The sequence below is a fragment of the Eucyclogobius newberryi genome, unplaced genomic scaffold (assembly GCF_026437365.1).
Source record: "Eucyclogobius newberryi isolate DKJ021-1_F unplaced genomic scaffold, fEucNew1.0.hap1 SCAF_9, whole genome shotgun sequence".
NCBI classification, from domain to species: Eukaryota; Metazoa; Chordata; class Actinopteri; order Gobiiformes; family Gobiidae; genus Eucyclogobius; species Eucyclogobius newberryi.
In genome coordinates, this window is record NW_027316532.1 from 4,490,560 (window position 1) to 4,518,320 (window position 27,761).

A 27,761-nucleotide genomic window follows, 5' to 3' on the forward strand; every position below is an offset into this window, starting at 1 on the left:
AGCAGAAACGGCTCCTGTGGCTCCAGAGATACATGAAGACTCTTTTTCAAACAGTCTTTTTCACTTATGAGTGCCGTGCAACCCTGGATGGATGGACGTCAGCAAGGAGGGTCCGTGAAGTTGTAAAAATGACCTCTGTAAAGTATGTGGAGTTTCTGACTGACCACTTTCTTCAATGGTACAAAAAGAAGAACCGTGCTTTCTGTAACAAAATCATCTCCATGCCGCAAAGAATACCTCTGAATCACTGGCTGCTATGGACATAAAAGAAGAGAAACGCACGGTGTGGCCACCATCTTCCCCTGACCTCAACCCTATTGAGACCCTTTGGAGCATCCTCACGTGAAAGATCTATCAAATATGAGGTTAAGATGTTAAAATTGAACTTGACCTGTTCAGATGTTTTGATTGAAATAGCTTTTTTGATTTCAGTAAATATGACCTGCTAATGCTTCAAATTTAACAAATTATCAGTTCTTTACAACAATTACATGGTATGACACTCTGTTATGTAATAATTTGGAACATTTTAAAAAAAAAACATTCGAATTGTACTTGAACTAAAGTTTGATGACTTGAAAATTGTCATTTATATTGACTATTTGGCAAAATCTGGGAAAAAACATAATTTGCATAATAATTTGGAACGCAGTTTGGACACCAGCACTGTGACAGAATTCAACACTATGAACACAACCTATTGTAGTCAAATGAGCCACAAGATTTCCAACGGTGGAATTTATTTTTGGACATTTCTGAACAAAACTCTCACACAAACGGTACAGCCCTAGCCCCGCCCTCTCACCGCTCCCCCACAGCGCCTCCTAGAGCATGCGTAGTTGCGTGTCACTGTTTAGTTGACCAGCAGGTTTAGGTAGTTGTCGGAACGGAGGAAGCGCCCAAAGGAATCTTTCTCCATCAGGGCGTAGATCCTCTTCTGAGCCAGGTCAAAGGTCGCGGAGGAGAGGTCCACCAGGTTTCTCAGAGTCACGTCCCTCGTGAAGTGATCGATGTTCACCTGGGGAATCGAGAAAAACACATGATCAAATTGTGTGCCCATGAGAAGATTCAGGTTTGGTTGTTTGAGTAAATAGAAGGCCTTCAGAATAAAGTGCACAAGTTGAAAGTCCCGTACATGTATTTGATTAAGAAAGGTTATGGTACGAGGGAATCCTTGTTCGACTTTTTTATATTTCTCTGCATTTGACCCGTTCTAGCACCAGGGAACCTTCTCCATACACCTGCTTGCATGTTTTCTCTGAGAATTCTGGTTTCCCCCATCAATCCCAAAACATGCACAATAGGCCTCACGCAACTGTGGTTCAGAGGACGCAAGAATGCCAAGGAATTATAATGAGCAGCTTAGTTCTCCCATGAGACTCCCATGAGACCTCATTAGTACTCCATAAACACGTGGTCACAGTTCCTCTGCGTGCGATCCGAAGGAGGCATCTCCAGCTATGCACTCCTGAGCACGACCCTGGATCAGTAAAGATCACTGCGGCACTGAAGGTCGAGTCAAAGGCCAGAAACACATTTTAGTAATTTTAATATGTATCGTAATCTTATCTTCTGTCTAAGATCAACCTACTGGTAATTTACACAATCCACATGTGAAAAGAACAAATAGTATAACATTTTAACATATTGACCAATTGGCAATACATTATATTTTGTTTGTTTAGGCACACAGCTTGAATGAACCTTGACATGACTTGGCAAAACAACTCAAAACAGCACCTCCATAGAGCTCGTTCATCATTTAGAAACGTAAAGAAATGCAGGGTGTTTGTTAGCTGAAACATATATAGAATGTCAGAGGAAAAACAAGACAAATTGAATCCGTTCCGACTCTGTTCAGTGTTGGACTCAGGCCTGTCTGCTCCACTAACAAAGGATCGGCGTCTGCATCACGCTATAAATGGCCATCCGCACGAGTGAAATATGAAGGTGGGCGACCTTTTCAGCGTCCTGTTACCGGCAACATTTTAACTTCTCACCATTCAAACGATTGCATAGTTTGTCTTAAAAGGTTATTTGCTATGGGAACGGTACAAATTTTTCTATCATGCTGAAACTGTTGAATGTTTTTTTTTACTTTTTTGTATCTTAGAACAACTTCAACATTAATTGCTGGACTTTGGTATTAATGTACTAGATTTGTTTTTCATGCATACTTTATACTTTTACTGAAGCATAAACTTGGCAACAGTCAATTGTTAACATTGTAGCAGTACTTTTGCTAGTTTTGCAAGATTTTCAGCACTTTTTTTCTTGAAATGTTGAAATAAACTTGCTTTATGATCATAGTAGTTAAATAAAGCCCTCATAAATCAACCCAACAAGTCTGGGGGAAATGGCTGGGAAAAGCACATCTGAAACTAGAAGTGAACTGACCTTGCCAGCAAAACGGCTCTTGCTTCTGTGTCCGATTGTGATTGGGCCTGAACCACGAGGAGTCGAGGTGACCGGACCAATCACAGAGCAGCATTGTGGTTTGGGCATAAGCCAAAAGTGAAGCATCCCAAATGAACCGAAACATACATTGCGGCGCCAAAGGACGTACTTTGGCCAATTTTAGTATAAAGACAGATTATTTTGTTTGTCAAAAATGTCCCAATCTCTTTCGGTAAGGGCCTTTGCAGATTTGATGACCTGAATTCAGAGTGTTCTATTACTGAAAGACAGAAGAAGAAGAAGACGACCTCACCTCTCTGGGCCCCTCAGACTGGATGAAGTCCTCGTAAATCTTCTTGGCTTTGGTGGCCATCTTGACTGGGTTCTTGGTCTTCTTGAAGTCCTCACAGGCCGTCCAAAACTCGATGTTCTCATCGCTGAACTCCGACTGCAGGAAGCTACGGAACGCGGACAGGCCATCTAAAGAGAAACGCACAGATGGTCCAATTAATGAAGGAAAAGGGGAAAATATTATGACAACCGTGTGATGACAAAAAAATGTGTGTGAAAAAGCAAAAGGTTATTGTGGAACATTCCAGGCAAAGCATTACGCAGCTCTATCTTTATTTAGTGTCGTATTCATGTATTTTGAGTGTTATTGTATTGTGCAAATGAGCTAGTAATTTCCTTTATGAGCCAAACGTTTGTCTAAACATGTCGGTGTAATCCCTCATTCGTCCAGGCGTGTTCCATAGTAGAAAAAGCTTCAGTTGTAGTCATCTGGACTCAGTTTGAAAAATTATACGTTTCGACTCTCATCCAAGAATCATTGTCAATAACAGAATTTAGGTCGAGAACTCCGATATTAATACTGTTCTGTGGTAAGACCCGCCCATTGGGAGGAGCCTTCCTTAGCCCTCCATATGGCCTCCAATGGAGGGCTAAGGTTTAATCTTCCTGTTATTTATAATGGGTTACTGAACCCCTGGAAAGGTAGAGGACATTCAGATGCTAATCAGGTACTCAGGGTGGTTGAGCCAGGGTCTCACAAAGACAAAGAGGTTTCTAATAGCCCATTAAGATTCTGAATAGGCTCGGTAGATACAAGGGGGGAGTTTCTGTTGAAACAAACAACTCTTTCTACTTCAGGAAGGCTCCTCCCAATGGGCGGGTCTTACCACAGAACAGTATTAATATCGGAGTTCTCGACCTAAATTCTGTTATTGACAATGACTCTTGGATGAGAGTCGAAACGTCTAATTTTTCAAACTGAGTCCAGATGACTACAAGCTTTTTCTACTAGTTTGTCTAAACACAAAATGAAAGTTAGATTAACAGAATTTGCTCAACAGAAATGGACTGCTGCTTTCAAAATACAACCATTTTTGGGATATTTCAGTGACTTGTACAATTGGAATCACAATAGCATTAAATCTGCTATTGTTTCTTTTTGAGGTTAAAGATGAGGGGTTTAGCTCTGCCTGTCGGGGGTCAGAAATGCATTGTTTTTTTCAACATTTCTGGCCCTACGTTTGATCCTTTTGAAGTGGAAGGATGCAGTCCTGCCCACGGTGTTGCTTCATCTAAAACTAGAGAAGATTAGATTTGTTTCCACGGGTTCAGAAAAGAAATGTCATCATGTTTGGAGGCCTTTCTTTTTTGACGATCCATCTACAAAGGTGCAGATTGAGAAAGACTCTTGGCTGAGAGTTGAAAACGTGTCCAGACGAACACTCCCAGATGAATGAGGCATTACACCGACACGGCCCACTTTTATTACACATTATCATTCACCCATAGATGTATAATTTCCTTTTTCATAAAGCTGTTCCATTTCTGACCCGAGTTAATGATTGATGAAGAAGGACATTATCAGCCTTTGGGGTTTAATAAAGTTATTGTCAAGAATGCTTCCCGAAAGCTAGCATTTTTAATACTCTTGTCTAGATTAGTTCAAAACTGAATACAGCATTAAAGTACATTACTTTTACTCACTCTTACTGTTATTGCTTTGCCCGATGCATATCTTTTGAACTAGTTTCTCTATTGTATTTTGGAGCTACTGTGTCAAGTCGTTTCCTCCTTGGGTGCGTCGAGTTTGTGTAAGTCGGGTGCTAGTTTGATACCCATTGTGACTGAACACAAAGGCCACGGACTGTGCATTATGATTGGGCGAGTGCTGAGGGCGATATGGTCGGACGGCAGACGGGAGCATTATCTGACATCTAAACGACTGGAGAGGACAAAATGGAGCCGCAATCAAGGCCCTGTGTTCTCCTGCGCCACGTAAGCCTGCCCAAATGGTAAACACAGACGGCAATTATGTGAGATCAGGCTGGGGATATGTGCTTTGATAAAGTTTGGAGCAGAGAGTTTAAAGGTGACAGCAATAAGCTTTTCTGGTGAGGGAGCGCAACTGTTTTGGGAGACCTTTCCCTCGCATCGCTTCGTTCTGCTTTCTTTGGCTGCGGACCACATAGCGCCTTCAAGTCATGTCTTTATTACACGTCAAGGCTGTATCAAATCAAAATCAAATCAATTTATTTTTGTAAGGCCCAAAATCACAACAACAGTTGCCTCTGAGGGCCACAGGGAGAAATGAATCAACAATGTCTGTGGTGGCGATGAAGTCAGACAATGTCTGTGGTGGCGAGGGACGATGTCCCAGGGTCCTCTGTCCTTAGACTCTCCTTCTCGGCCAGGAAAAACTACAAAAAAACCTCTTTGGGAAAAAAGCGTAGAAACCTGGAGGAGTTCCAGTGAAGGAGAGATCCGACTCTCACAGACGGACAGACGGACACGAGGAGACTTCAGGCAGAAGAGGGACCGTCTGAGTCGAGCTGGACCCACTCTTCAGGCAGAAGAGGGACCGTCGGAGGCGAGCTGGACCCACTCTTCAGGCAGATGAGGGACCGACTGAGGCGAGCTGGACCCACTCTTCAGGCAGATGACGGACCGACTGAGGCGAGCTGGACCCACTCTTCAGGCAGATGACGGACCGACTGAGGCGAGCTGGACCCACTCTTCAGGCAGAAGAGGGACCGTCTGAGTCGAGCTGGACCTCTTCAAATGCTGTATGCTAACACCAACTTAACACTTCCATTGGCTCTTACAAAGTAAACCACGGATGAGCTGCAGGTTCTTAAAATGACAATGCTCTAGCTCTCAAAAGACAAAAAGCTCCAGTCCAGAGCAATAGTGGGCGGAGCTGATGTTTAGGGATGTAACTGTAATATCTCACAGTGTGATATCATCATAACATTAATTTGACGGCATGTTATCGAGTCTGACAGAAATGCAGATTTGTTCATGTTTCCTAGGTGTACAATATGCATTGAATTGAATCATTTTAGTTAAAACTAATTGTTTAACATTACATTAAAAGAAAGGGAGTGTCTACAGAGCCGCGGCGCGCGGCCGAAACTGACATGTTATTTTGTGCCGCGGAACAAACAAAACAAACAAAAGAAAATAAATAATACAAAATATGATTTAAAGCAGCCTTGCCAAGGGGCTGGCTGTGTTTGAAATGCTCCCAGTAGATCTGTATCCCTGTAATTACTGGGCCTATTCACATGAGAGTTCAAAGTTCAGTGTCTTTTCTGTTTGTATAAATAAACTAAATGAGATTTCCGCAATGGCTTTATAAATTGGTGCTTTTATTTTACTCCAAAGATGAGATTGTTGTCAGTTAAAATGACTTTAAGACAAATGATTGGCAAGATTGTGCAGGGGAAGAAAATCCTTATTTCTTTTTTGTCTAAAAATATCACCCCAGCTTTGTGCTTGTTTGGTGGCCTCATTTCAGGAGCAATTTCCTTTTTTTAAATTTTCAAAATTTAAAAACATTTAACTACAAGAAAAAAGGAAGATAATCAGAGAGAGTCAATTCAACAAAAATAAATAAAACCTTTAATCTAAATAAATGAAGTGGACCTCCAAATAAAAGAAAACCACGGCACACAAAGTCTAAAATAAACGTCCCATTTAGTCCAGAGTCGGTTAAATTAAGTCCTTTTGTGAATTTTGTCAATTATTTTGTGTCATCCATTTTTTTATGGCTTTTCCCTAGGAGTATATTCCAAAGGTATCCATTTCTATCGTCCATAGCAGGAGTTTTGAGGCCTAAATACAGACTTCTGAAAATAAGTGGGATGATGATGTAATGTCAATTAACAATACCTTGTTAACTTCTGTCCAATAATTTTGAGCAACAGGACAATCCCAGAACACATGATAATGATGGTTTACCTTCTGCCAACCACAATTTCTCAAACATGTTGCATTTTTCTGTGAACAATAAACACTTTGATATGGTGTTAAGAAAAAAACAGGATACATTCTTCCAACAGAATTCTTTCCAGCCATTTCCTCTATAAAGAATATCATTAAGTCCCATCCAGAGCACGTTATTGGATGTTATTGGACTATGATTACATTTTGTGGTTGTTATGGTTACTACTGCACAACAGAGAGTTCACATTTATATCATGTGAAGGAAACATGAGAGGAACAGTGTCTGAGGCTATGTTCACACTGCAGGGTATGAGGCCCAATTCCATTTTTTTGTTTAAATCGGCCAACAATTCGACCAACTCCTTCGCGATCTCCTTAAATCCTGCCCGATTATGGAACGGAACCTCTATTGTTGCCTGAATGAATTTGTCTCCTCGTATTTTGATTAGTTCACAAACTTCTTCCTTCTTCCACTGACTGTTTTTGGCTCCTTCCTCGGCCATTTCTCTCTGCTTTCTCTGTTGTTTTCTGGCACTTTGACTCAAAATTGTGACGTTTATCACAAAAATGTCGCCCATTGGTGAGGTTCAGGTCGGATCTGGGGACCTGAGCGTTCAGACTGAAGTTGCATTCTAAAAGTAGGATACATATCGTATTTATTTCCACAAGTGGCCTGGGTCGGGAAAAAATCTGAATTGCACTGTTCACACTGCCCTGAAATAATCGGATACAGATAATTTATGGGCAAAACAATCGTATTTGACCCGCAGAGTGAACGTAACCATGAGTCATGTGAGAATGAACTGGAACGAGTCATGGAAACAGATAGAAAGAGCACTAAAAGCACCCAATAAAAGTCAAATTGTCGAATGTTTTCAATAACGTAGCACATAAAAGGAAACTATTTATAAATCTCTACTGACCCGTTTGCATCTGATTATAAAATGTTTTATTTATCACAGAAGCAAGAGTTTGATGTCACACACACACTACATAGAAATTGGGGCTGAAATGAAGACAGTTACAGCTCTCTGTGGAGCAGCCTCAGTAGATTTTGTTCTATTTTACTTCACTCTTTTGGGTCAATCTTGTTCTCAGGCACCGGTCACTATTCACCCCAAACGTCACACCATGAGCCCCACACACACACACGCACACTCACGCACACTCACGCACACTCACGCACACTCACGCACACACTCACACACACACACTCACGCACACTCACGCACACTCACGCACACTCACACACTCACACACACTCACACACACACACTCACACACACACACACTCACACACACACACACACTCACACTCACACACACACACACACACTCACACACACTCACACACACACACACACACACTCACACACACTCACACACACACACTCACACACACTCACACACACTCACACACACACACTCACACACACTCACACACACTCACACACACTCACACACACACACACACACTCACACACACACACACACACACACGCATATATTTTCAACCCTCCCTGCGTCTATAGCTATGAGATATTTATGGAGAAATTAACCTAATGTAGAATGCACTATATTCTGACATTTATGTGCAGCGGGGACATGTGGGAGGTGAGCATTTTTTCAACCTGTCCCCCAATCATTTTTTGGCCTATGTTGTGTCTTTTAACACGTACACACTTCCCTGGTGCTACACACGGTGATCTTTTCTTGGTTGGTGGTTAAATGTACCATGCTGCTTCTGCTCAAATATATTAAATGCTAGCGCTTTAATTAATTATCGGGTTTTTCACTCCACTGCCACAGCCCAGAAGCAAGGCGGACAGTCTGCACCATTGTCCACTCCCACTACCACCCACCATTCCTGCCCACAGCAGATTCATACTAGGCAGTTTGCACTAGTCACCCCACTGTTCCAGCGGTCTCCCATCCCAGTACTAACTAGGCCCTATCCTGCTTAGCTTCCTAGAGCTCACAAGAGCGGGCATCGGTAAACAGCTATGGCCCATTTAATCCAATATGGGCCATATGGACTGCACGGGACGGCTGCTTTCACACTTGCTTTGCTCCAGAGTACACCCAAGCGTACTGCTCTGGGATTTGAAAGTCAACTTCAATAGTGGTAGTACGAAAACACCCTAAACCTGGACTAACACAGGACCAAACGAAGTCCACAGCAGGACTTAATTGAAGGAGGTCAAACCAGCACAAGTGTGAACGCACCTAAGATATGTTTTGGGATGAGAGCACTTTGGCTGTGAATGTGCCACCTGAAAACATCTTTCTGAAGCTGTCCATGCACCAAAAACACATATTAGTGTTGCTAACAAATACATTCACTAGTGGTACTTGTCTATGGACTCATAGAAAATTTACCTGCAACAAAATGTTTGGCCTTTTTTGTCAGATTTTGCAGGGATTTGTTGTTTGCAGAACAGAAAAGGGAAGAAGTAACATTTTAATAATGAATAAATGCATGCATTTTAACAATCAAGATTTGTGGAATGGTTTGTGAGAGCTTGAAACAAGTGGCGGTCATGGCTACTGGTTTAAATTCAACTGTTTCTGAACTGAGAAGAAGAGAAATTGCGCACAGGGTCTTATGACGTAATTTTTTTTTTCTCAATAGAAAATCATCATCATTAACTCCCTTCAACAACTCCCAAAGGTATCTATAAAGCTTTCCCTGATTACAGCCCTCGTCCGTGCTTCTCTGTTAGTTTGAAGTATTTGAGAAAAGCCACCCGCGAGGCTGTTCCCTCGGCCGCTGTCATGTCCGTGCGCTCACATCTCTTTGGATCATGTTTAGATGCTCCTTGCTCTGCTTCAATGACAAACTATCAGTTCACTCTAAACACCGCCACAGCACGCACAGGGAACAAGTGACGGAAAACAGGCGATAAATGCACCAATCTCTTGTTTTCTTTAAGGTCAATGTGACATTTTAGCTGCATGGGAAATGAAGATGTAGAGTCAATTATTCTTGTCTATTAAATTTTGGTTTCACTGAGATTATCAATGTATATGTTTTGCAATTAGAACTTTTATCTACAAGATTTGGGGAATTACGACACAAAAAGGTCCCATCTAGTCCAAAGTATAATACATTTGTCACTCTCCAAATTAAGTGTGTGTGTGACATCTGCTGGGTGCAGATTGTCTCCATTTCTTTGTGATGGCCCTTTCCCCTGCTGCCAAAAGTACGCTCCAAAAGGTATCCATTTATTGTGTCTATGGTAAGAGTTTTGAGGCCCAAATATAGTTCTGATATCGAATGAGATGATTAAAACCATCTGTAAGACTTTATTGATCTCCTATTTCTGAGCAACAGGACAGTCCCAAAACACATGGCAGTGGTTTGCCTCCTGGAGACCTCAGTTCCTCCAGCAGTTAGCATTTCCTTGTGAATAGTGAGCACTTTGACGTGGTGTACATGTATGTATGTCATGTTTATCAGATATTGTTGCATCCCTAATTTTCCTTTTCCAACTAAGGGGAAAATTTAAGTAAAAACGTTTTAAAAAAAAGGCTTGTTCCACTGGAGACTGTTAGTATCCGCGCTGCAGAGACTCTATTTCCCATGTGCCCCTTGTGTTTGTCATGTGCTCCCATGGTTGTTTCTGCGTCTCCGCCATGGATGTATTATAATATCTGGATAGGCCACGCCCCCTCTGCCTCTGGCTCCAAATTGAGTAGTGGCCACTCCGTAGAATGCAGCCTTTTGGTCGGACCATTTCAAGAGTTTGGCCTCTAAAATTACCAAACATGCTAAATTGTTTTTAGTCTAAAAATAAAATAGAAGGAATTTCACTCTTTAACCGTTTATAAAATACTTTAAAAATACATTTTTAACCTCCCGGTGAACGGTGTACGAGCACCGAGCGCGCACGTAACCCTCATGAATGAGCCTCAGAAGAACACGTGACGGAAACTAAACACAAGCAGAAGAACACGTGACGGAAACTAAACACAAGCAGAAGAACATGTGACGGAAACTAAACACAAGCAGAAGAAAGAGACGAGACCACGATACACGTAAGTTGTGTTTGTTTGTCATTCCTCACGTTTCACACATCGTTCCATATGAAGTGTAAAACAACAATTACACAGTTAACACGAGCTAACACAAACTAACACGAGCTAACACAAGCTAACGTTTAGCTACACGAAAAGATGCATTGGAGCTGCACGTCGTGATGGCTCATGACTTTCGCAAATAAATAACTCATTTCTCCTACTAAATGTTCTAAGAGACAAAAGGTTAAGCAGACAAGGGAAACTAGAGAAAGAAGGGAAATAAAGTGACGTTTGTATAATGTGCAATCAAAAACTACAAATAATTCAAATATAACCTGCTGAAATGGGTCATATCTTACATATATAAATGTAAAGGTGTTTTAAAGTGACAGTGCTGTACTTACAGGGGCTGAGACGACATTTGAGGTTTTATTACAATTTAATAATGAAGTGTTTAAACAGCAAAGCACACGCTTGTTTTCTATAGGAATGTCATGGATTTACTTCCATTGAATATGTAGAGATTTAGCAAACATGTCAGTTATGTTCTAACTTCTAAGGTTTAAACTTATGCATAAGTAAATGACTTTTGGTTCTAGCTTTAAAAATTTATGTGAAAAGAGGAACTTTTGTGTTACAGAGCGAAATGTAAATCTGTCAATAACATTCCATTTAACTCCGTTAAATGTGCAGAATATATCAATGTTCTAATGAGTATCTTTCTCATCTTCAGTGCTGACCAGTGAGTTTAGTCTGTCTGTGCTGACCAGAGCTCTACAGGTCACTGCAGGTCACTACAGGTCACTACAGGTCACTGCAGACACAGAGTGATCTCAAGTAAACTCCTGACGACTCCAAAGCAAAAGGTATTTTGATAATAACTTGTGCCTCGAATCAGTACTTTGAATTTATAAAATGTCTGTTTGGTTATGACCAAAAAAAACTAAATGATAATTGTTCTTCAAAAGAGCCACTGCTGTGTCACATGTGTCTGTGAAGCAGCTTCAGGACAAACATGTGAAGTGTATGTTCTATGACTTTTATAAATCTAAACATATGAAGTGTATGTTATGTGACTTGTATAATCTAAAGCTGTGACATGTTCTGTTTGTCTCAGTCATACGATGGAGCTGAACGGAGGAGTTACTGAAGTACAGAAGACTGCGTAGCCATGGAAACAAAGTCTTGTTAAATACTGAGATATTCAGTATTTAACACAATAATGTCACATTCATGTGCATATAACTGATGTAAAAAGAGTGTTTATTTTACCATTATTATTAGTATTATTTTGTCTTACGGTAGCTGTTTTTATTTTATCTTTATCTCTATTTCCCCCTCCATTCCTTATTAAGGTATGAGAGGTTCTGTCTATAGGAGTTTTTGTTTATAAGAGTTCTTCTATTAAGATCGATCTATTAAGAGTGTTTTTTAAACTTCCTATAAGTGATCTGTCCTTTTCCTCTGTATCTACTGTGTTGCAACAACAAAATGTCCTCATGTGTGGACAATAAAGGATTATCTTACCTTATTCAGTATGTTCGATTTGACTTATACAGGTTGTTTTATCATTGTTAATATTTTTATGTTGCACTGAATCACCAAAGCAAGTTCCACTGTTTGTGAATTCTGTTCTTTGACAATGGCAATAAAACTTTTCTGATTCTAATGATAATGATCATAATAATAATGAACATTACACAGACTCCAAAACTCCTTAATAAGTGAGTCCCACATTGTAGCTTTAAAACTCAACTCAAACTGTGGCTAAAATCAATTTATCATTTGTAGTTATAAACAGATTCACATTTATTCAACAAGTTCATTCATGTTCATTATTCTTATTAAATACATTCATAAACAAATGTGTTTTGTATTTATTAAAGATTGACATGATATAAAAACGACACACAAGGAAAGTGAATATAATTAAATACTGTTTAACTCCATTATGTAACAGAATTGATAATTATATTTTATATTTCTTCTCATCTGATTAAAAAAAATGCATATTGGCCAAATTACATTATGTAAATAAATAACTGAAAAGTTATTTAATACCCAAACCAAATACTACAGAAAATGATGACGTTATTCGACCTCTAAATGTAATTCATTGTCATTAAACCAGACGTTTTATCTTAACACTTCTTTATAATTCTCTTAAATATCAGAGCTTTACAACATGATACATGTATATTTATAGATGGATATAACAATTCATCATTATACGTTACGTAAACAGACTATTTCAAGCCGAATCATTCCAAAAGTCCGTGTTGACTCTTCAGTCTTTCACGCTGCTGTGACGTGCGCGCTCCCGACGCCAAAGCCTCACGGCGATGTGGTCACAAAAATGGGAGGAGATATACCAGTATTCAGGAAGTAATGCGGAACTAAAAAACTTTTTAGGAACCATGCGCCAATGAGCAGCTCCATAAGCTTCAATGGCGGCCATCTTGGCTCCCGGGGGCTTGTCTCCGCCCCTCACCTGCTGTCTGTTACTTCCTGGATTTCTCAGTCACCTCCCACCACACCTGCTGTCAGTCTTCTCATTACCTCAATTAGTTTCTCCTGCCACTTGTTTCCCACCAATCACCTGCTTCTCTGTGTGTATTTAACTTCCCCTTTATTCTGTGGCTGTTTGTCATTTGATGTTTGTCCTGCTTGTACTCCTGCCCTGCCCTGCCCTGCCCTGCCCTGCCCTGCCCTGCCCTGCCCTGCCTTTTTGGAAATTTGAATATTTTTTGTGTTTTTTGACTTTTGGAGCGTTTGTGCCTACCTTTGGATTTTGGACTTAATATAAGTCCAAATAAATTCTTATTTCCCTTATCCGGACTGCTTTTGGATTTTTGCCTCTGGGATCATAAGATACATTATTTCAAGACTAGTCAAAATGAACTCTGTTCAAGATAAATATGACTTAATTCAAGCTATTTGAACTTGATATAATATAAACAGAATAATCCCTTTTACCCTTTATAAAAAAATAAATTTAAAGCAGCAATGAGACTATTACCAGGGAATACGTTTCACATTTTCAAAAAAGCAAATGTGAATAGTATTGGAATAAAAATTGTTACAGAAAAATAATGTAAATCTTTAAGAATGTTTTAGATTCTATACATCAATAATTTAAAACAAGAACATTATGTTCATGATGAATTTAACAGATGTATTTGCTCATACTTTAGTTTGGAGCATGAGCCAAAGCTCACAAGATACTTTTTTTTTTTTAATCATTTCTGTCTGCCTTTATCAAAACTGCTTGATCAACCTGAAAAAGGTCAATTTCAGTTTGGTTTTCTTTTATGTGACAGGGATTAAACACAGAACATATACAATAGCTAAGGATACAGCCGTCTCCATGGAAACAAGAGGCTGGGATGTGCTCCTGTTCAAATACTAGACTTAGGCAAAATTGGTGACTCTAAATTGGCCCTAGTGAATGAACGTGAGAGTGAACTGTCTGTAATGTCTGTCTCTGTGTTAACCCTGCGACGAGTTGGCCACTGTCCAGGTGTACCCCGCCTAAGGCCCGAAGTCACTGGGATAGGCTCCAGTCACCTGCGACCCCGAAAGTGAACAAGCGGTAGAAAATGGATGATAAACGGACCTAAACCAGACCAGAGTCCAGACCTAATGATTGAGTTCTACAAAACCCCTTGAAAGCTGCTATACTCTCACAAGACGATGCACAGAGAGTTCTCACAAACCGCTAACAAGCGCTGACACCTTTTCTAATTTAAAAGGATTCTGGGCCTTTTCTCACTCCTTCTCTGTGGTTTCCTCTGGCATCATTATAGTTTTGGCTGTGACTGCGTTTGAGCCTTTTATAAACTACAACTCTCTCAGCTTTTATGGAGGGGCAAGCAGACTTGGGGTGTTCATCAATATTTGTAGCTAACATTTGTACACAAAAGTGAACCAAAAAAATGACGTGTGCGAGTCAGTAGTCTCCAGTGTGGAAGGCAAAAGAAGCCTGCGTAAATTCACCTGGAAGACCTAACTTAAATCTGCGTCGGCCTCCATGGAAGGACCCCTCTCCCCAGCTCCATCATCGCACTCAAGCGGCGTCCGCCTGTCCGTCTGTGAGAGTCAGATCCCTCACTTCACCATGGACTCTTCCAGGTTTCTGCGCTTATCCCAAAGAGGTTATGCAATTTTTCCCGGCCAAGAAGGAGGGTGGAAGGACAGGGGACGTCTGTACCATGGCGCCCGCACCTGCTCCTCATCCCCAATCAACGCTCTCAAGTGACTCCTCCCCGCTCCCAATCAGCACCAGGCGGTTGCATTTAAGCCTCAGGCAGATGGCTCGGCCGCTTCAAACCGTACTGCGACCCACCACCTCCCCAGCTCCTCCTCTGCCTCCTCTTCACATCTACCACCACCAGTCTCCAGGCTCCGGGGGGACACATCTAATACAAATAGATCATGGAGTGCCCATGATCACTGTCTTCCACCGGTGTCTGAGCGCCAAATAACCTCCGTAATAAAGCTCGCTATCATTCTCTTCTGTGTCCTGTGTCTGAGTCTCTCCAGGGTGAAATGCTTTTCTTGCTCAGTCAGACTGCTATCTATGTTTCAAGTGCTGTTAATATATACAGGGTTATACGCAGTAGCATGTTTACTCCATCTCACTCTCCAGAGCTCAAAACGCTTGTGCAATGTATAGTATAGACCCTTCCAGGAGTGATGTGTTTAAAACAGCTGCTCATCCTGGTACTTGTGCTTGCATTCTATCACATTCATTTGATTGGGACAGCAAATAAACTGCACAGATACACAGTAGTTGTATTATGTTCACATTTGCCAAATAGTATTAACTGTCAATATCTACAATAACTTCATCCTCTAGTTTCTAAAGTTTATTTTTTACTCTAGGATTTGGGGGTGCTGCGTTTTGTATATACTGATCAGAACATAGCAAGGTATTATAGGTAGTGCTGTTTTTATATTTACAATATGATTCACTTGTCCAGTACACTACACACTAAGAAGTCACATACTCTAATCTCATATGGCGTGCCACGGGTGAGCCCGGGTGAGCCTGGGTGGCCACTTTTGCCCGAGGCCCAGCTGGTCAGAGGTCTACAGTGATGATTTTGAATTGCCTTGTGTACGAATTGTGCTCTGAAAATAACTGCACTGTGTGAAGTGCAGACACCAGCACCATGTCGCACCTCTTCGACCAATGAATTCACTGACTGTTGTGGAGAGTGACAACTAGGTGGTGCCTTTTGGCCAAGATAATGGCCAGGTCTCTGAAAAGGCAGCAGCATCGAAGCTCAAAGTAAGAATGCAAGTATTTTTGAGCAATAAAAACACCCCTGTAATGAAATAAAAGCAAGATGGATACGTTTATCTCAATCATACAAGACCAGAATTTGTGACAATCAAGAAACAAGAGCTGGAAGCCTTTTCAGAGCATGTTAAGAGTCGACCCAAATATCAGGTTTACCAGAGAAGACGCTGGCCTGGAGAGAACTGCTTGGCCTTTCTTGATTGTTCCACTATCAGAGGAGGAGACGGGAAGCTCCCTACAAACACAGATCCGTACCTGCTGATCAGAACATTACAACACAGAGGTGCCCACCAGCTCAGAGGGCAAGAGGAAAGAGGAAAAACACATCTGGAATGCTCTCAGTGGATACCCGGCGCTAAACAAAGTTAAAAGAGCCAAAAAGCAGGACAAAAGGGACAAAAAACAAACATGAAGGAGTTTCTATACCTTATGTGTCTGAAAAACTACAAAGGATGTTTAGCAAACATGACATTTTTGTTCATTTCAAACTGAATCAAAACCGGTTCACCTTAAGGACAAGATGCAGACACAAAAACAGAGTAATGTAGTGTAGTCAATCCAATGCAGTGAGGAAATGTGTAAAGAGAGTTACACAGGTGAGACTAAACAACCACTGCACAAGAGGCTTTATCTGCACGCAGATTCAGGATTACAGACCACCGTAGGAGTTGGATAAAGATAAACATCTGAGTTCTCAGACTAGAGCCACAGTTTGAGAATGACTTTCAGATGAAAGTTGAAACGTCTTGTTTAATGAAGGATTACACTGACTCAATCCGACAAGTTGCATAGTGCACTTTTAAACAGCTCTTTGCAATCTGGATAAAGAAGAAAATTGAGTAAACAGATGTAGAAAACCAGAGAAACAACAGAACATTGCAGCTACACTCACATTTATCACTGATACAGACTCTGTGATCACTCATAATTGAACTAATTACTGTACATTTCCCTCCTTGAAAAAAAGAATCATGTTGTGGAAATGAATTGTTATGGGGTGAGTTGAAGTCTCATTTATCTCCCCCTACCAAGTGGAAACAAGCCAGCCAAGCTTAACTTCTGTACTGACTCCAAGCACGCCAAAATCCACCTGTCCACCGTTATTATGTCCGTTGAGTCTCAGAAATGGTCAGTAAATGTCAGAAGAGGGCCATGCTGTACTAAACATTTAAAGATAGCCTTGTATGGCTCTCTATCTATGTTAATAGAAAGGCAGATAAAGTAGATCTGTTCAAGCAGAAGTGATACGTACAGCTGTTGTTGAGAACCAGGTCCAGACTCTCACGCCACTGAGCCACCTCCTCCGGGCTCGGCCTGGAAACAGAATGTCAACATGGTTCAGTGGAAAAGCAACCCTCTGGCAACCGTCTAGTAAATACATTTAAACAACATTTTCTTTGTTAAACTACAACCTGCACAAACGTAATATGAAATACACCCATTTTAATGAGCAAAACTGAATACGTCCGATGCTACGACCCAAATACTCAACAGGGAAGTTGTTGAGTGTAAATAACAATATGGAAATAAATACTTAAACCAGAAGGGGTCCAATTCAAGTGGCGGCTTAAATCCAGCCCATAGTGAATAAATTAACGTGAAGCGTGATTATCCATAGGTCTCAGCCCCAAGGATTATGGTGGATAAACATTTCCATAATAATTAACCCAAAAGATTTTTGTATTGCTCAGAAGAGAAGGTTAACCAATAGAGTCGGCATCCAATAGGTTTATAAAGTGTCCGAACACCTCAAAATATTCATTCTTATGAAAAGGAGAGGTTCTATCACCCACTGTTCAACTAGAAACAGTAACTTTAGGACATAGTGTGCTTCATGGAGTTACATAGACATGGAGAAGGATAAGATGGTCCAACGGCTCAAATTTGCATAAATATCCAAGATTGAGTGTTTTTGACACACACAAAAAAGCTACTAAATATACTGAACAGAAATACAAATGTAATACTTTTATTTTTGTTCCCATTTAACATTTTCTACATACACAAAAAAAAGATTTTCAAAAAAGGTTAGTGGCACTTCTCCTTTTGCCGAGATCATTATTTATTTTGGTTTGCCTTTTTTATTTTACCAGGAAAGTCCCACTGAGATTCAGTATCTCTCCCACCTCACAGATGTGGCATTCACGCTGTCTGCGAAGGCATTTGCACACTCAAGTCGGGTACGACGACAAACTGCATTCAGGTCAAGCCCATGATGAGCGCCAGCTGCAGATAAGCTTCCCTGAGATGGTTCCGGACAGTTTAAGCAGATATTCTTTGGTAAACCAAAGTGATTCTTGCAGTTGAGCATGTTGGATGTGGAGGACCTGGCCTGGTTTGGTTACACTACGTTGTGTAGGACCAAATTCCCTGAAATGCCTTTGGGGACGGCTCATGGTAGAGAAATGAACATTCCAAGCACAGGCAGCAGCTCTGGTGGACATTCCTGCAGATCTGTGGCATTGTGCTGTGTGATAAAACTGAACATTTCAGAATATTCTTTTACTGTGGCCAGCCTAAGGCACACCTGTGCAATATTCATGCTGTCTGACACAAATCTTGATATTCCACACATGTGAGGTGGGATAGATTATTTCAGTAAAGGAGAAGAGCACTCTAACAGATTTAGAAAGGTTTGTGAACAATATTTTAGAGAAATGGGTCTTTTGTGTATATATTTTATATTTTAGTTCAGCTCATGAAAAATGGGAGCGAAAAGCAAAGAGTTGTGTTTATTTGTTGAGGCTGATATGTCATGGCTGCCTTTTTCAAACACCAAAAACAGGAAGACAAAAGTGCATGGATAACAAAGCCAAACAAAAGGAATGAATTGCTTACACCAGTTTACGTAATAAAGAACCTTCAACCGTGAGAAACCACGATATGGTCTGTTGTGCTTCAAACAACTTTCAACATGACTTCATATATAAGATCATTTATTTAGTCCTATAATACCGTTTTATCACTAGTTATTGCTACAGCGAAGAACTACAGATTAGTCATGTTAGTTTTAGACCTGATTTAGATCTGGTTTAGACCTGTTTAAACCTGTATATACCTTCTTTAGCCATCGTTTGGACCTGTTTTAGATCTGGTTTAGACCTAGTACAGGCTTTGTTCACACTTGCACGGACGGGACTAAACTAAGACTAAACCCAGAATGAAACTTTCACTAAACCAGGACTAAAACAGGACCCAACCCCAAGGAGTTTGCCTTTTTATTCTGACTTGAACTATATATAATTTAAAACTAATATATTCTTGAAAGTTTGAGAGTTTGTGAATGACTCTTGGCTAAAATGGCTGCGCACTAGACATCCTTTCAGCACCATCTGAAACCAATTTTCTAGAAAATTCCACCTATTTTTTCAGAGGACGCAATCAAGTGTGAGCCAAAAATAATTTTCCAAGGAATTGACCATTTTGTTCTTGAAGTACTATCACAGTGATCGCAGTGGCTGGGAAGCTTGCCCCTGAACACATTTAGACACTTGACACTTTAAGGTCTAGTGGGATTTTGGAAGGGTTAAAAGCTGGTCCTCCAAACAATCTGATCTGCCAAATATTTAAATACATATATATTTTATCTTGTTGAAAGGTTTAGTTCTGGTTTAGGTTAGTTAATTTATATTTCAAATCTAGTTTGATTCAGATTTAGACCTGGTTTGATTCCAGGTTAGTTCTGGTTTCGTGTCCCTAAGCACTGGCTTATATGGTTCTGGAAGCAAATGTTGAATAATGTATACCGTATCTTCCGGACTATAAGTCGCACCAGCCAAAAAATGCATAATAGAGAAGAAAAAAACATATATAAGTCGCACTGGAGGATGAAATGCGGTTGCAAGTGTGAAAATAACAAATATTATCACATAAGTCGTTATAGTCTAAGTATAAGTAAATAAGTATAAATATAAGTATAAGTCGCACCCCGGCCAAAACTATGAAAAGGTGCGACTTATAGTCCAGAAAAACCGGTACGTACATCACTATAGGAGCCAGGCTACACACAACACAATACAGCATGTAAAAAAGACAAGTCTGCACACTTACTCCAGAACTGCATTTAATCAACGTTTCAACTGGAAGATGTAAGTATTTGAAGATGCAGGCTTGTTTCTCTGAGAGCAAATGTACCTTTTATTTTTCCCGCTGACTGGAAAATAAACTGTAGTTTGAAAGCTTACTTGTGGTTAATCATCTATGTGGCATTCACAGAATTTTAAGTTTGACAGTGTTTTTTCGACTGAAAACCACCGCGTAATGGACAGTAGTTAATAACCCTTTAAATTCTTTAAGGGGTTGTGACCGATTTCTTTAATGTTAAAAAGTAAACCGTCTCGCCTCAGCACAGGTACATTGTAAAAGCAGCTGTGTGGCCTCTGAAAGTCGTGAAAGACGCAGTGACTAATTAGGATGCTCAGAATGCATAAGGTAAGTGAGCAATACATTTGGACATGTGCAAACTAGTTCTGTGTTCACATTTGAAGATTTGAAATGATTCCACAGCGCGCTTTGAAGACCGTTGATCACCACTGTGTCTGTATCTGTACACTTCACGATGATTTAAATCTCAAATTCAAAAAGAAATTATGCTTGGTTTCCAAAATGTTTCCTCATTATTTTACTTTTTGTTCATTGTAAACATCAATATTGATCTGAAATAACTTGATAAATAGAAACAGGTCCATAGATTTTCTGGTGCAAACTGTAGAACTGATTCTCTGCTGTTGCCTTTGCTTTTAATGTAGCCAGATTCGTTGGCGTTATTTATTAATTTACATATATAACTGAATAATAATAATAATGCATTCGTCTTTTTTTCAGGACAGTCAAAGCCATTTTACAAATTTGACGTACTTTGCATAAGGCGCCCGGGATGAAACCCTCAACTTTCAACATCGATGAATCCAAGTTCACCTTTTGTCGTCCCTTTTTGATCACTTTGAAGTTAAAAAGCCACACAAGGTCAAGTAAAACCTTCTCCAGAATCAGCATAAAGAGATCAGAGGAACTCACTGTTCTCATCAGTCTCATACATTTGAATAAAAAACCTTATCTGGGCCAACATGATCAAAAGTTAGCTCAAGACGTCTTCTGCTATTCTTGCTACTTTTTCTTATTTAGAATTGTACTACTATTTAGTACAAATTGCGCTACTGTATCCAATTAATGTCCCTTGTGTGTCAATAAAGTTTGTCGAAGTGTAAATTAGTGCTGTCGATCGAATGTCAAAAGATTTATTGATCAAACGTTTGAAATATGAGGAATCACAATTAATCGCATTGTAAATCTGAGGTAAAAGAAGTTGTATGTTTAGTACTGAAAGATACAAGGATATTCAGAGAAGAATGGAGCTGTTTTCCAATCAAGACACAACAAATTAGGCTTTTACCCATGCCAAACTATTCGACAGTTCTGTTTGAAAGTACAATACAATAATAATAATAATAATAAATAATATATGTTGTGTTAAGTGGTTTTAAATTTCACAAAATTATATATATAAAGTCATCCACCTGTCTCTGAAACAACACTTCACAATCTTATCGTGGCATTTTTAGGATGATTGTGAAAGCCAGCCACAGCTCTGACCAAACTCACCAATATTTACTTTCAAAACACTGAAAAATAACTCTGGAGATATATCAAATAGACCATTTTCATGTCGGCGTCCTTCCAAAATAAACACAGCTTTCCGCATAAGCACAACGTCGGTATTGCTTGAGTCACAGTGTAGTTGTCTTTACTTTTAACTTATTCTTCACTTGAGACGTTATTGCTTTCCTGATGTTTCACTGCATGGCATTAAACATACCGTATTTTCCGGACTACAAGTCGCACCTTTTTTCATAGTTTGGCTGGGGTGCGACTTATACTCCGGAGCGACTTATATGTGATGTTATTCGTTATTTTCACACTGGCAACCGTCACATTTTGATTGTCACATTTACAACCACAAGAGGGCGCTCTAGGCTCTAAGCGACGCAGGAGAAGAATCAGCACTTCCTCTTCCTCTGGAGTTTGAAGTTGGGACCATGGATGTATTATAATATCTGGATAGGCCACGCCCCCTCTGCCTCTGGCTCCAAATTGAGTAGTGGCCACTCCGTAGAATGCAGCCTTTTGGTCGGACCATTTCAGGAGTTCGGCCTCTAAAATTACCAAACATGCTAAATTGTTTTTAGTCTAAAAATAAAATAGAAGGAATTTCACTCTTTGACTGTTTCTAAAATACTTTAAAAATACATTTTTAACCTCCCGGTGAACGGTGTACGAGCACCGAGCGCGCACTTGACCCTCATGAACGAGCCTCAGAAGAACACGTGACGGAAACTAAACACAAGCAGAAGAACATGTGACGGAAACTAAACACAAGCAGAAGAACATGTGACGGAAACTAAACACAAGCAGAAGAACATGTGACGGAAACTAAACACAAGCAGAAGAACATGTGACGGAAACTAAACACAAGCAGAAGAACATGTGACGGAAACTAAACACAAGCAGAAGAAAGAGACGAGACCACGATACACGTAAGTTGTGTTTGTTTGTCATTCCTCACGTTTCACACATCGTTCCATATGAAGTATAAAACAACAATTACACAGTTAACACGAGCTAACACAAACTAACACGAGCTAACACAAGCTAACGTTTAGCTACACGAAAAGATGCATTGGAGCTGCACGTCGTGATGGCTCATGACTTTCGCAAATAAATAACTCATTTCTCCTACTAAATGTTCTAAGAGACAAAAGGTTAAGCAGACAAGGGAAACTAGAGAAAGAAGGGAAATAAAGTGACGTTTGTATAATGTGCAATCAAAAACTACAAATAATTCAAATATAACCTGCTGAAATGGGTCATATCTTACATATATAAATGTAAAGGTGTTTTAAAGTGACAGTGCTGTACTTACAGGGGCTGAGACGACATTTGAGGTTTTATTATATATTTCATAATGAAGTGTTTAAACAGCAAAGCACACACTTGTTTTGTATAGGAATGTCATGGATTTACTTCCATGTCAGTTATGTTCTAACTTCTAAGGTTTAAACTTATGCATAAGTAACGACTTTTGGTTCTAGCTTTAAAAATTAATGTGAAAAGAGGAACTTTTGTGTTACAGAGCGAAATGTAAATCTGTCAATAACATAGTCCAGCTTTTCTCTGTTAAATGTGCAGAATATATCAATGTTCTAATGAGAATCTTTCTCATCTTCTCCAGAGTGAAGCAGCCATCCAGAGCAGAGCTGAGCGTCCTGACCAGTGAGTTAAGCCTCTGTCTGTGCTGACCAGAGCTCTGCAGGTTACTACAGGTCACTGCAGGTCACTGCAGGTCACTACAGGTCACTACAGGTCACTGCAGGTCACTACAGGTCACTGCAGGTCACTGCAGGTCACTACAGGTCACTACAGGTCACTGCAGGTCACTACAGGTCACTACAGGTCACTGCAGGTCACTACAGGTCACTGCAGGTCACTACAGGTCACTACAGGTCACTGCAGGTCACTACAGGTCACTACAGGTCACTACAGGTCACTGCAGGTCACTACAGGTCACTACAGGTCACTACAGGTCACTGCAGGTCACTGCAGGTCACTACAGGTCACTGCAGGTCACTACAGGTCACTACAGGTCACTACAGGTCACTGCAGGTCACTACAGGTCACTACAGGTCACTACAGGTCACTGCAGGTCACTACAGGTCACTACAGGTCACTGCAGGTCACTACAGGTCACTGCAGGTCACTACAGGTCACTGCAGGTCACTACAGGTCACTACAGGTCACTGCAGACACAGTCATCTCAAGTAAACTCCTGACGACTCCAAAGCAAAAGGTATTTTAATAATAACTTCTGCCTCGACTAAAAGTAAACAGTGTAGAATCAGTACTTTGAATTTATAAAAGGTCTGTTAGTTTTACTAACTTACTAAATGATAATTGTTCTTCAAAAGAGACAAAGGGTGTGTCACATGTGTCTGTGAAGCAGCTTCAGGACAAACATGTGAAGTGTATGTTATGTGACTTGTATAATTTAAAACATATGAAGTGTATGTTATGTGGCTTGTATAATCTAAAAAATATGAAGTGTATGTTATGTGACTTGTATTAATTTAAAACATATGAAGTGTATGTTATGTGGCTTGTATAATCTAAAGCTGTGACATGTTCTGTTTCTCTCTCAGTCATACGATAGAGCTGCTCCCGACGCCAAAGCCTCACGGCGATGACGTCACAAAAGTGGAGGAAATGAGACAGTATTCAGGAAGTAATGCGGAACTAAAACACTTTTTTTGGAGCCATGCGCCAATGAGCAGTTCCATAGGTTTCAATGGCGGCCATCTTGGTTCCCGGGGGCTTGGTTGTACCACATACCAGACACTTAGTCATGGAGCTGAAGGTGTTAGCGTTAGCATACGTACATCTATTCACCATGTTCTCTCATCTGTTACAATTTTAAATTGCATTTCAAGATGAAATGCCTGTTTTTTAACTTGGATTTTATCAAATAAATGTCCCCAAAAAATGCGACTTATATATGTTTTTTCTAATCTATTATGCATTTGTTTACGGTGTGACTTATACTCCAGTGCGATTTATAGTTCGGAAAATACAGAATCTATCTTTACTCGATTACAAGTGTGGAGACCAGCAGGTGGTTGACCGTCCATCAGAAAAGCTACAGAATGTAATGCACTGAATGTAGTTTGGGGCGACTCACTTGTGCAATTTCTCGGGCTTCTTCTCGCTCTTCTCTGGATACGGGATGATCAGGTCGATGGTGTTGTCCGGCTTCTGCAGCAGCACGCCCAGTTTGGACTTGATCTCCTTAGCCCTGGAACAAACACATTTACGGTCATGTCAGAATCAATGAAGCAACCTTAACCTACGCTCAGCTTATGTCGGGGAGTTTTGTTTTGTACTTGAAAAGATCAGACGGACAGACACTCTATAATAATGTACCACCATATCTGTTCCAAGGTAGGTTTTGTCTTTTTTTCTATGTTTTATTAAAATTCCCTCTTCCAACCCATCCATTCTCCCTGCTTAAAATATGCACCTCACAACATTACTGTTTTTTACATTAATTTGTTAAAAACTGAGTCAAAAATGTGAATAAATCATTGGTCTACATGTTCCTAGCTCTCATAGCCTTTTGATGGTGATGATATTTCTGTTGCAACATTATTCAAACCCAACTGATGCAGTGAGTGAAACAACCGTGTGGAGAAAGTGTGTGTAAATCCCAGTGGAGGGGATTTTGTTGGGAAAATGAGTTACGTTTTATCAATAACACCATGACAAAGTGCTAATTATTCACAAGGTAATGCTAACTGTTGGAGAAACTGTGGCACCAGGAGGCAAACCACTGTCAGGTGTGAGATTAACGATGCACTGCAGACTGTTTTTGACATCGGCATCCCACGAAATTTCAGAGCTATGTACTTGGGCCTAAAAACTCTTGCCAATAAATAGACGCCATCACAAAGATATGGATGACACAAACATCACCAACGATCAAGGACTGAACTGACATTGCAACAGACATTAGACAAATAGAAAAGACATTGAAACTTACTTTGGAAATGGACAAATTTGATCAACTTTGGACTAAATGGGACATACATTTAGGACCTTTTTCTGTTGTAATTTTATTTATGTTTTGCCATATTGTACCATTATTTATTATCTATTTGTATTCTTGCTCTCTTGTTGTGTTTTTGTTCTGTGTTTACCCATTTTCAACAAAAAAAAGGAGAAAAGAAAGGACAAATCCTGTGGTCATGGAAAAGATGTCAGTGCATTTGAGAAGGGTCAAATCATTGGTATAAAGCAGAGAAAACATCTAAAGGAGAAGCAGAAACTGATGTGCTACAGATCTGAACCCCAGTGAGAGTGTTTGGGACGAGCTGGAGAAGGCTTTGTGCAGTGGTCACTCTCTCATCATCAACACAAGATCAACTGGTCAAACATAATGACACACTGGATGGAAATAAACCTTTTAATATTACAGAAGCTTATTGAAACTATATCATAGCGGATGTGTACAGCAATCAAAGCTAAAGGCGGTCCTACTAAATGCCATTATGTATTTAGTGTTTATTTATATAATATATATGCAGTACATATAATACATACATAAATATAATAGCACGTTTCAGCTTCCTGTGTATTATTATTATTAAATCTTTAGTTTTGGATTGTTAGTTCCAATGACAGCATTTTACATGCACTTTTACATCACCACCTCTGAAACCAACGAGACTTAGCATTAATTAATTTATGCGTTTTACACAATGCTATTCAAATGTCCAGATAACATTTCACAAGCGTTCTAAGCTGTATTTAAAATGTGACTAAGATGTGATTTGTCACTTATTGTGAAGCGGGGGTAAAAGGTGGCGCTCGGCCCCGCGGATGACCTAAGCGCTCTGGTATGCACAGTTCAACAGCTTCAAAGCCTCTCGAACATTTCCCAGGTTAGAAAAGAGAAAAACTCCTCTCTCCTCTCCCTTTGAAACGGCTCGTCCCGTTCAGATCCTCCTCTGTAGCTGTGAGTGAGAGGACGCCTTGTCTTATCGTTGGAGCACTAATCCTTTCAGATCAAAATATCACTTAATCAGAGACGAAACTTAATCATAACATAAAAACTATGCTTTTGTTAGCCTGATTAAAACTTGAACAACTAATTAAGGTGTAGTTATTATGAAGTGGTACTGTATAATATAACCTATGCAATAACAATAATAATGTTTTATGTTTTGTACATATAGAATAAAACTAGATGAATAGTAGTTTATGTAATCAATCAGTCTAATTGTATTTATTCTTGTTTATTCTTTTTTCTCCCCTCAGATTGTGAGTCCATTTGTGCTTTTGACGTACTAGAAAACAGTGTTGAAATTATAGGAAATGTCCAATCCAAACTGAAAGATGTTTTACTGTTTCACTAAATCAATTTCCATCCATTTGTGTGTGTTTCAGTCAAAAGATGTTTTTTGTAAAGCATCTATTTTTACTCTTTGATTTAATTAGCAGTAACTGAAACTTTTTTATCTATTAAATGAAAATGTTATGATATCCATAGTAAATAAGACATTAACTCAAGTAATTAGATAAGAAAGTGTGATTCTTTGTCATTTAATCAGCAATATGGAGTTTCCTCAAATGTTAAAAAAGATCTAAAATCCCTTTAAAAACTCAACTAAAATGAATCCTTTAATCCAATAATAATATACTTCAAATTACATGCAATTTTGAATGTAGATGCCACATTAAAACATGAAAAAACAATAAAAGTTTTCTTCCATTTAAGTAAAAACTACAGAAAAAGTTTATCCTTTTCACCTGTCTTGCCTTCAACAAAAAATCATTGTTGGAACTTTATCTAAATAAGTTCCATCACATTTTTCAATCCCACATAACGACAGAGCCTTATCTTTCTACCTTTTTTGTTTGTACTTTCACAAAAACTTTTCAAGCAAATATAAAAATAATATATGGCTTAAACTTCTTTTTTCTAAGGCTTTGCATTCACAGTTGCTTCACCAAAGTTTATCTAAACACCTTGCCATCCCACTTTTGTTCACATTACATTTAGAACTCTAGAACTTTTTAAAAACTTTTGCCTCCAAGCAGCAGCACTCACCTTTCAATGCATGTCTGAGGTAACGCGGCTAATCCTTTACACATCTTGCCTGTGGTTCGGTTCCTTTTTTAGTTCTTGTACAGTTCTTGACGTCTTTCCTTTGAGTTCTCAGTTTGCTTTGTGAGCGCGTTGGCGGCTGGAGGAAGC

At 39.7% G+C, this 27,761-nt stretch overlaps 1 protein-coding gene across 1 annotated transcript; it reads right to left on the reverse strand.

Moving 5' to 3' along the window:
* Positions 1-800: 800 nt before the first annotated feature.
* Positions 801-27,761, reverse strand: rgs5a (regulator of G protein signaling 5a). Its single transcript, XM_072438319.1, has 5 exons — positions 27,615-27,761; positions 24,687-24,800; positions 17,211-17,272; positions 2,711-2,877; positions 801-1,018 (listed from the first exon to the last, which is right to left on the reverse strand). Exons 1-5 carry the CDS (start codon positions 27,656-27,658, stop codon positions 854-856), a joined length of 552 nt encoding a protein of 183 aa, XP_072294420.1. The 5' UTR covers positions 27,659-27,761; the 3' UTR covers positions 801-853.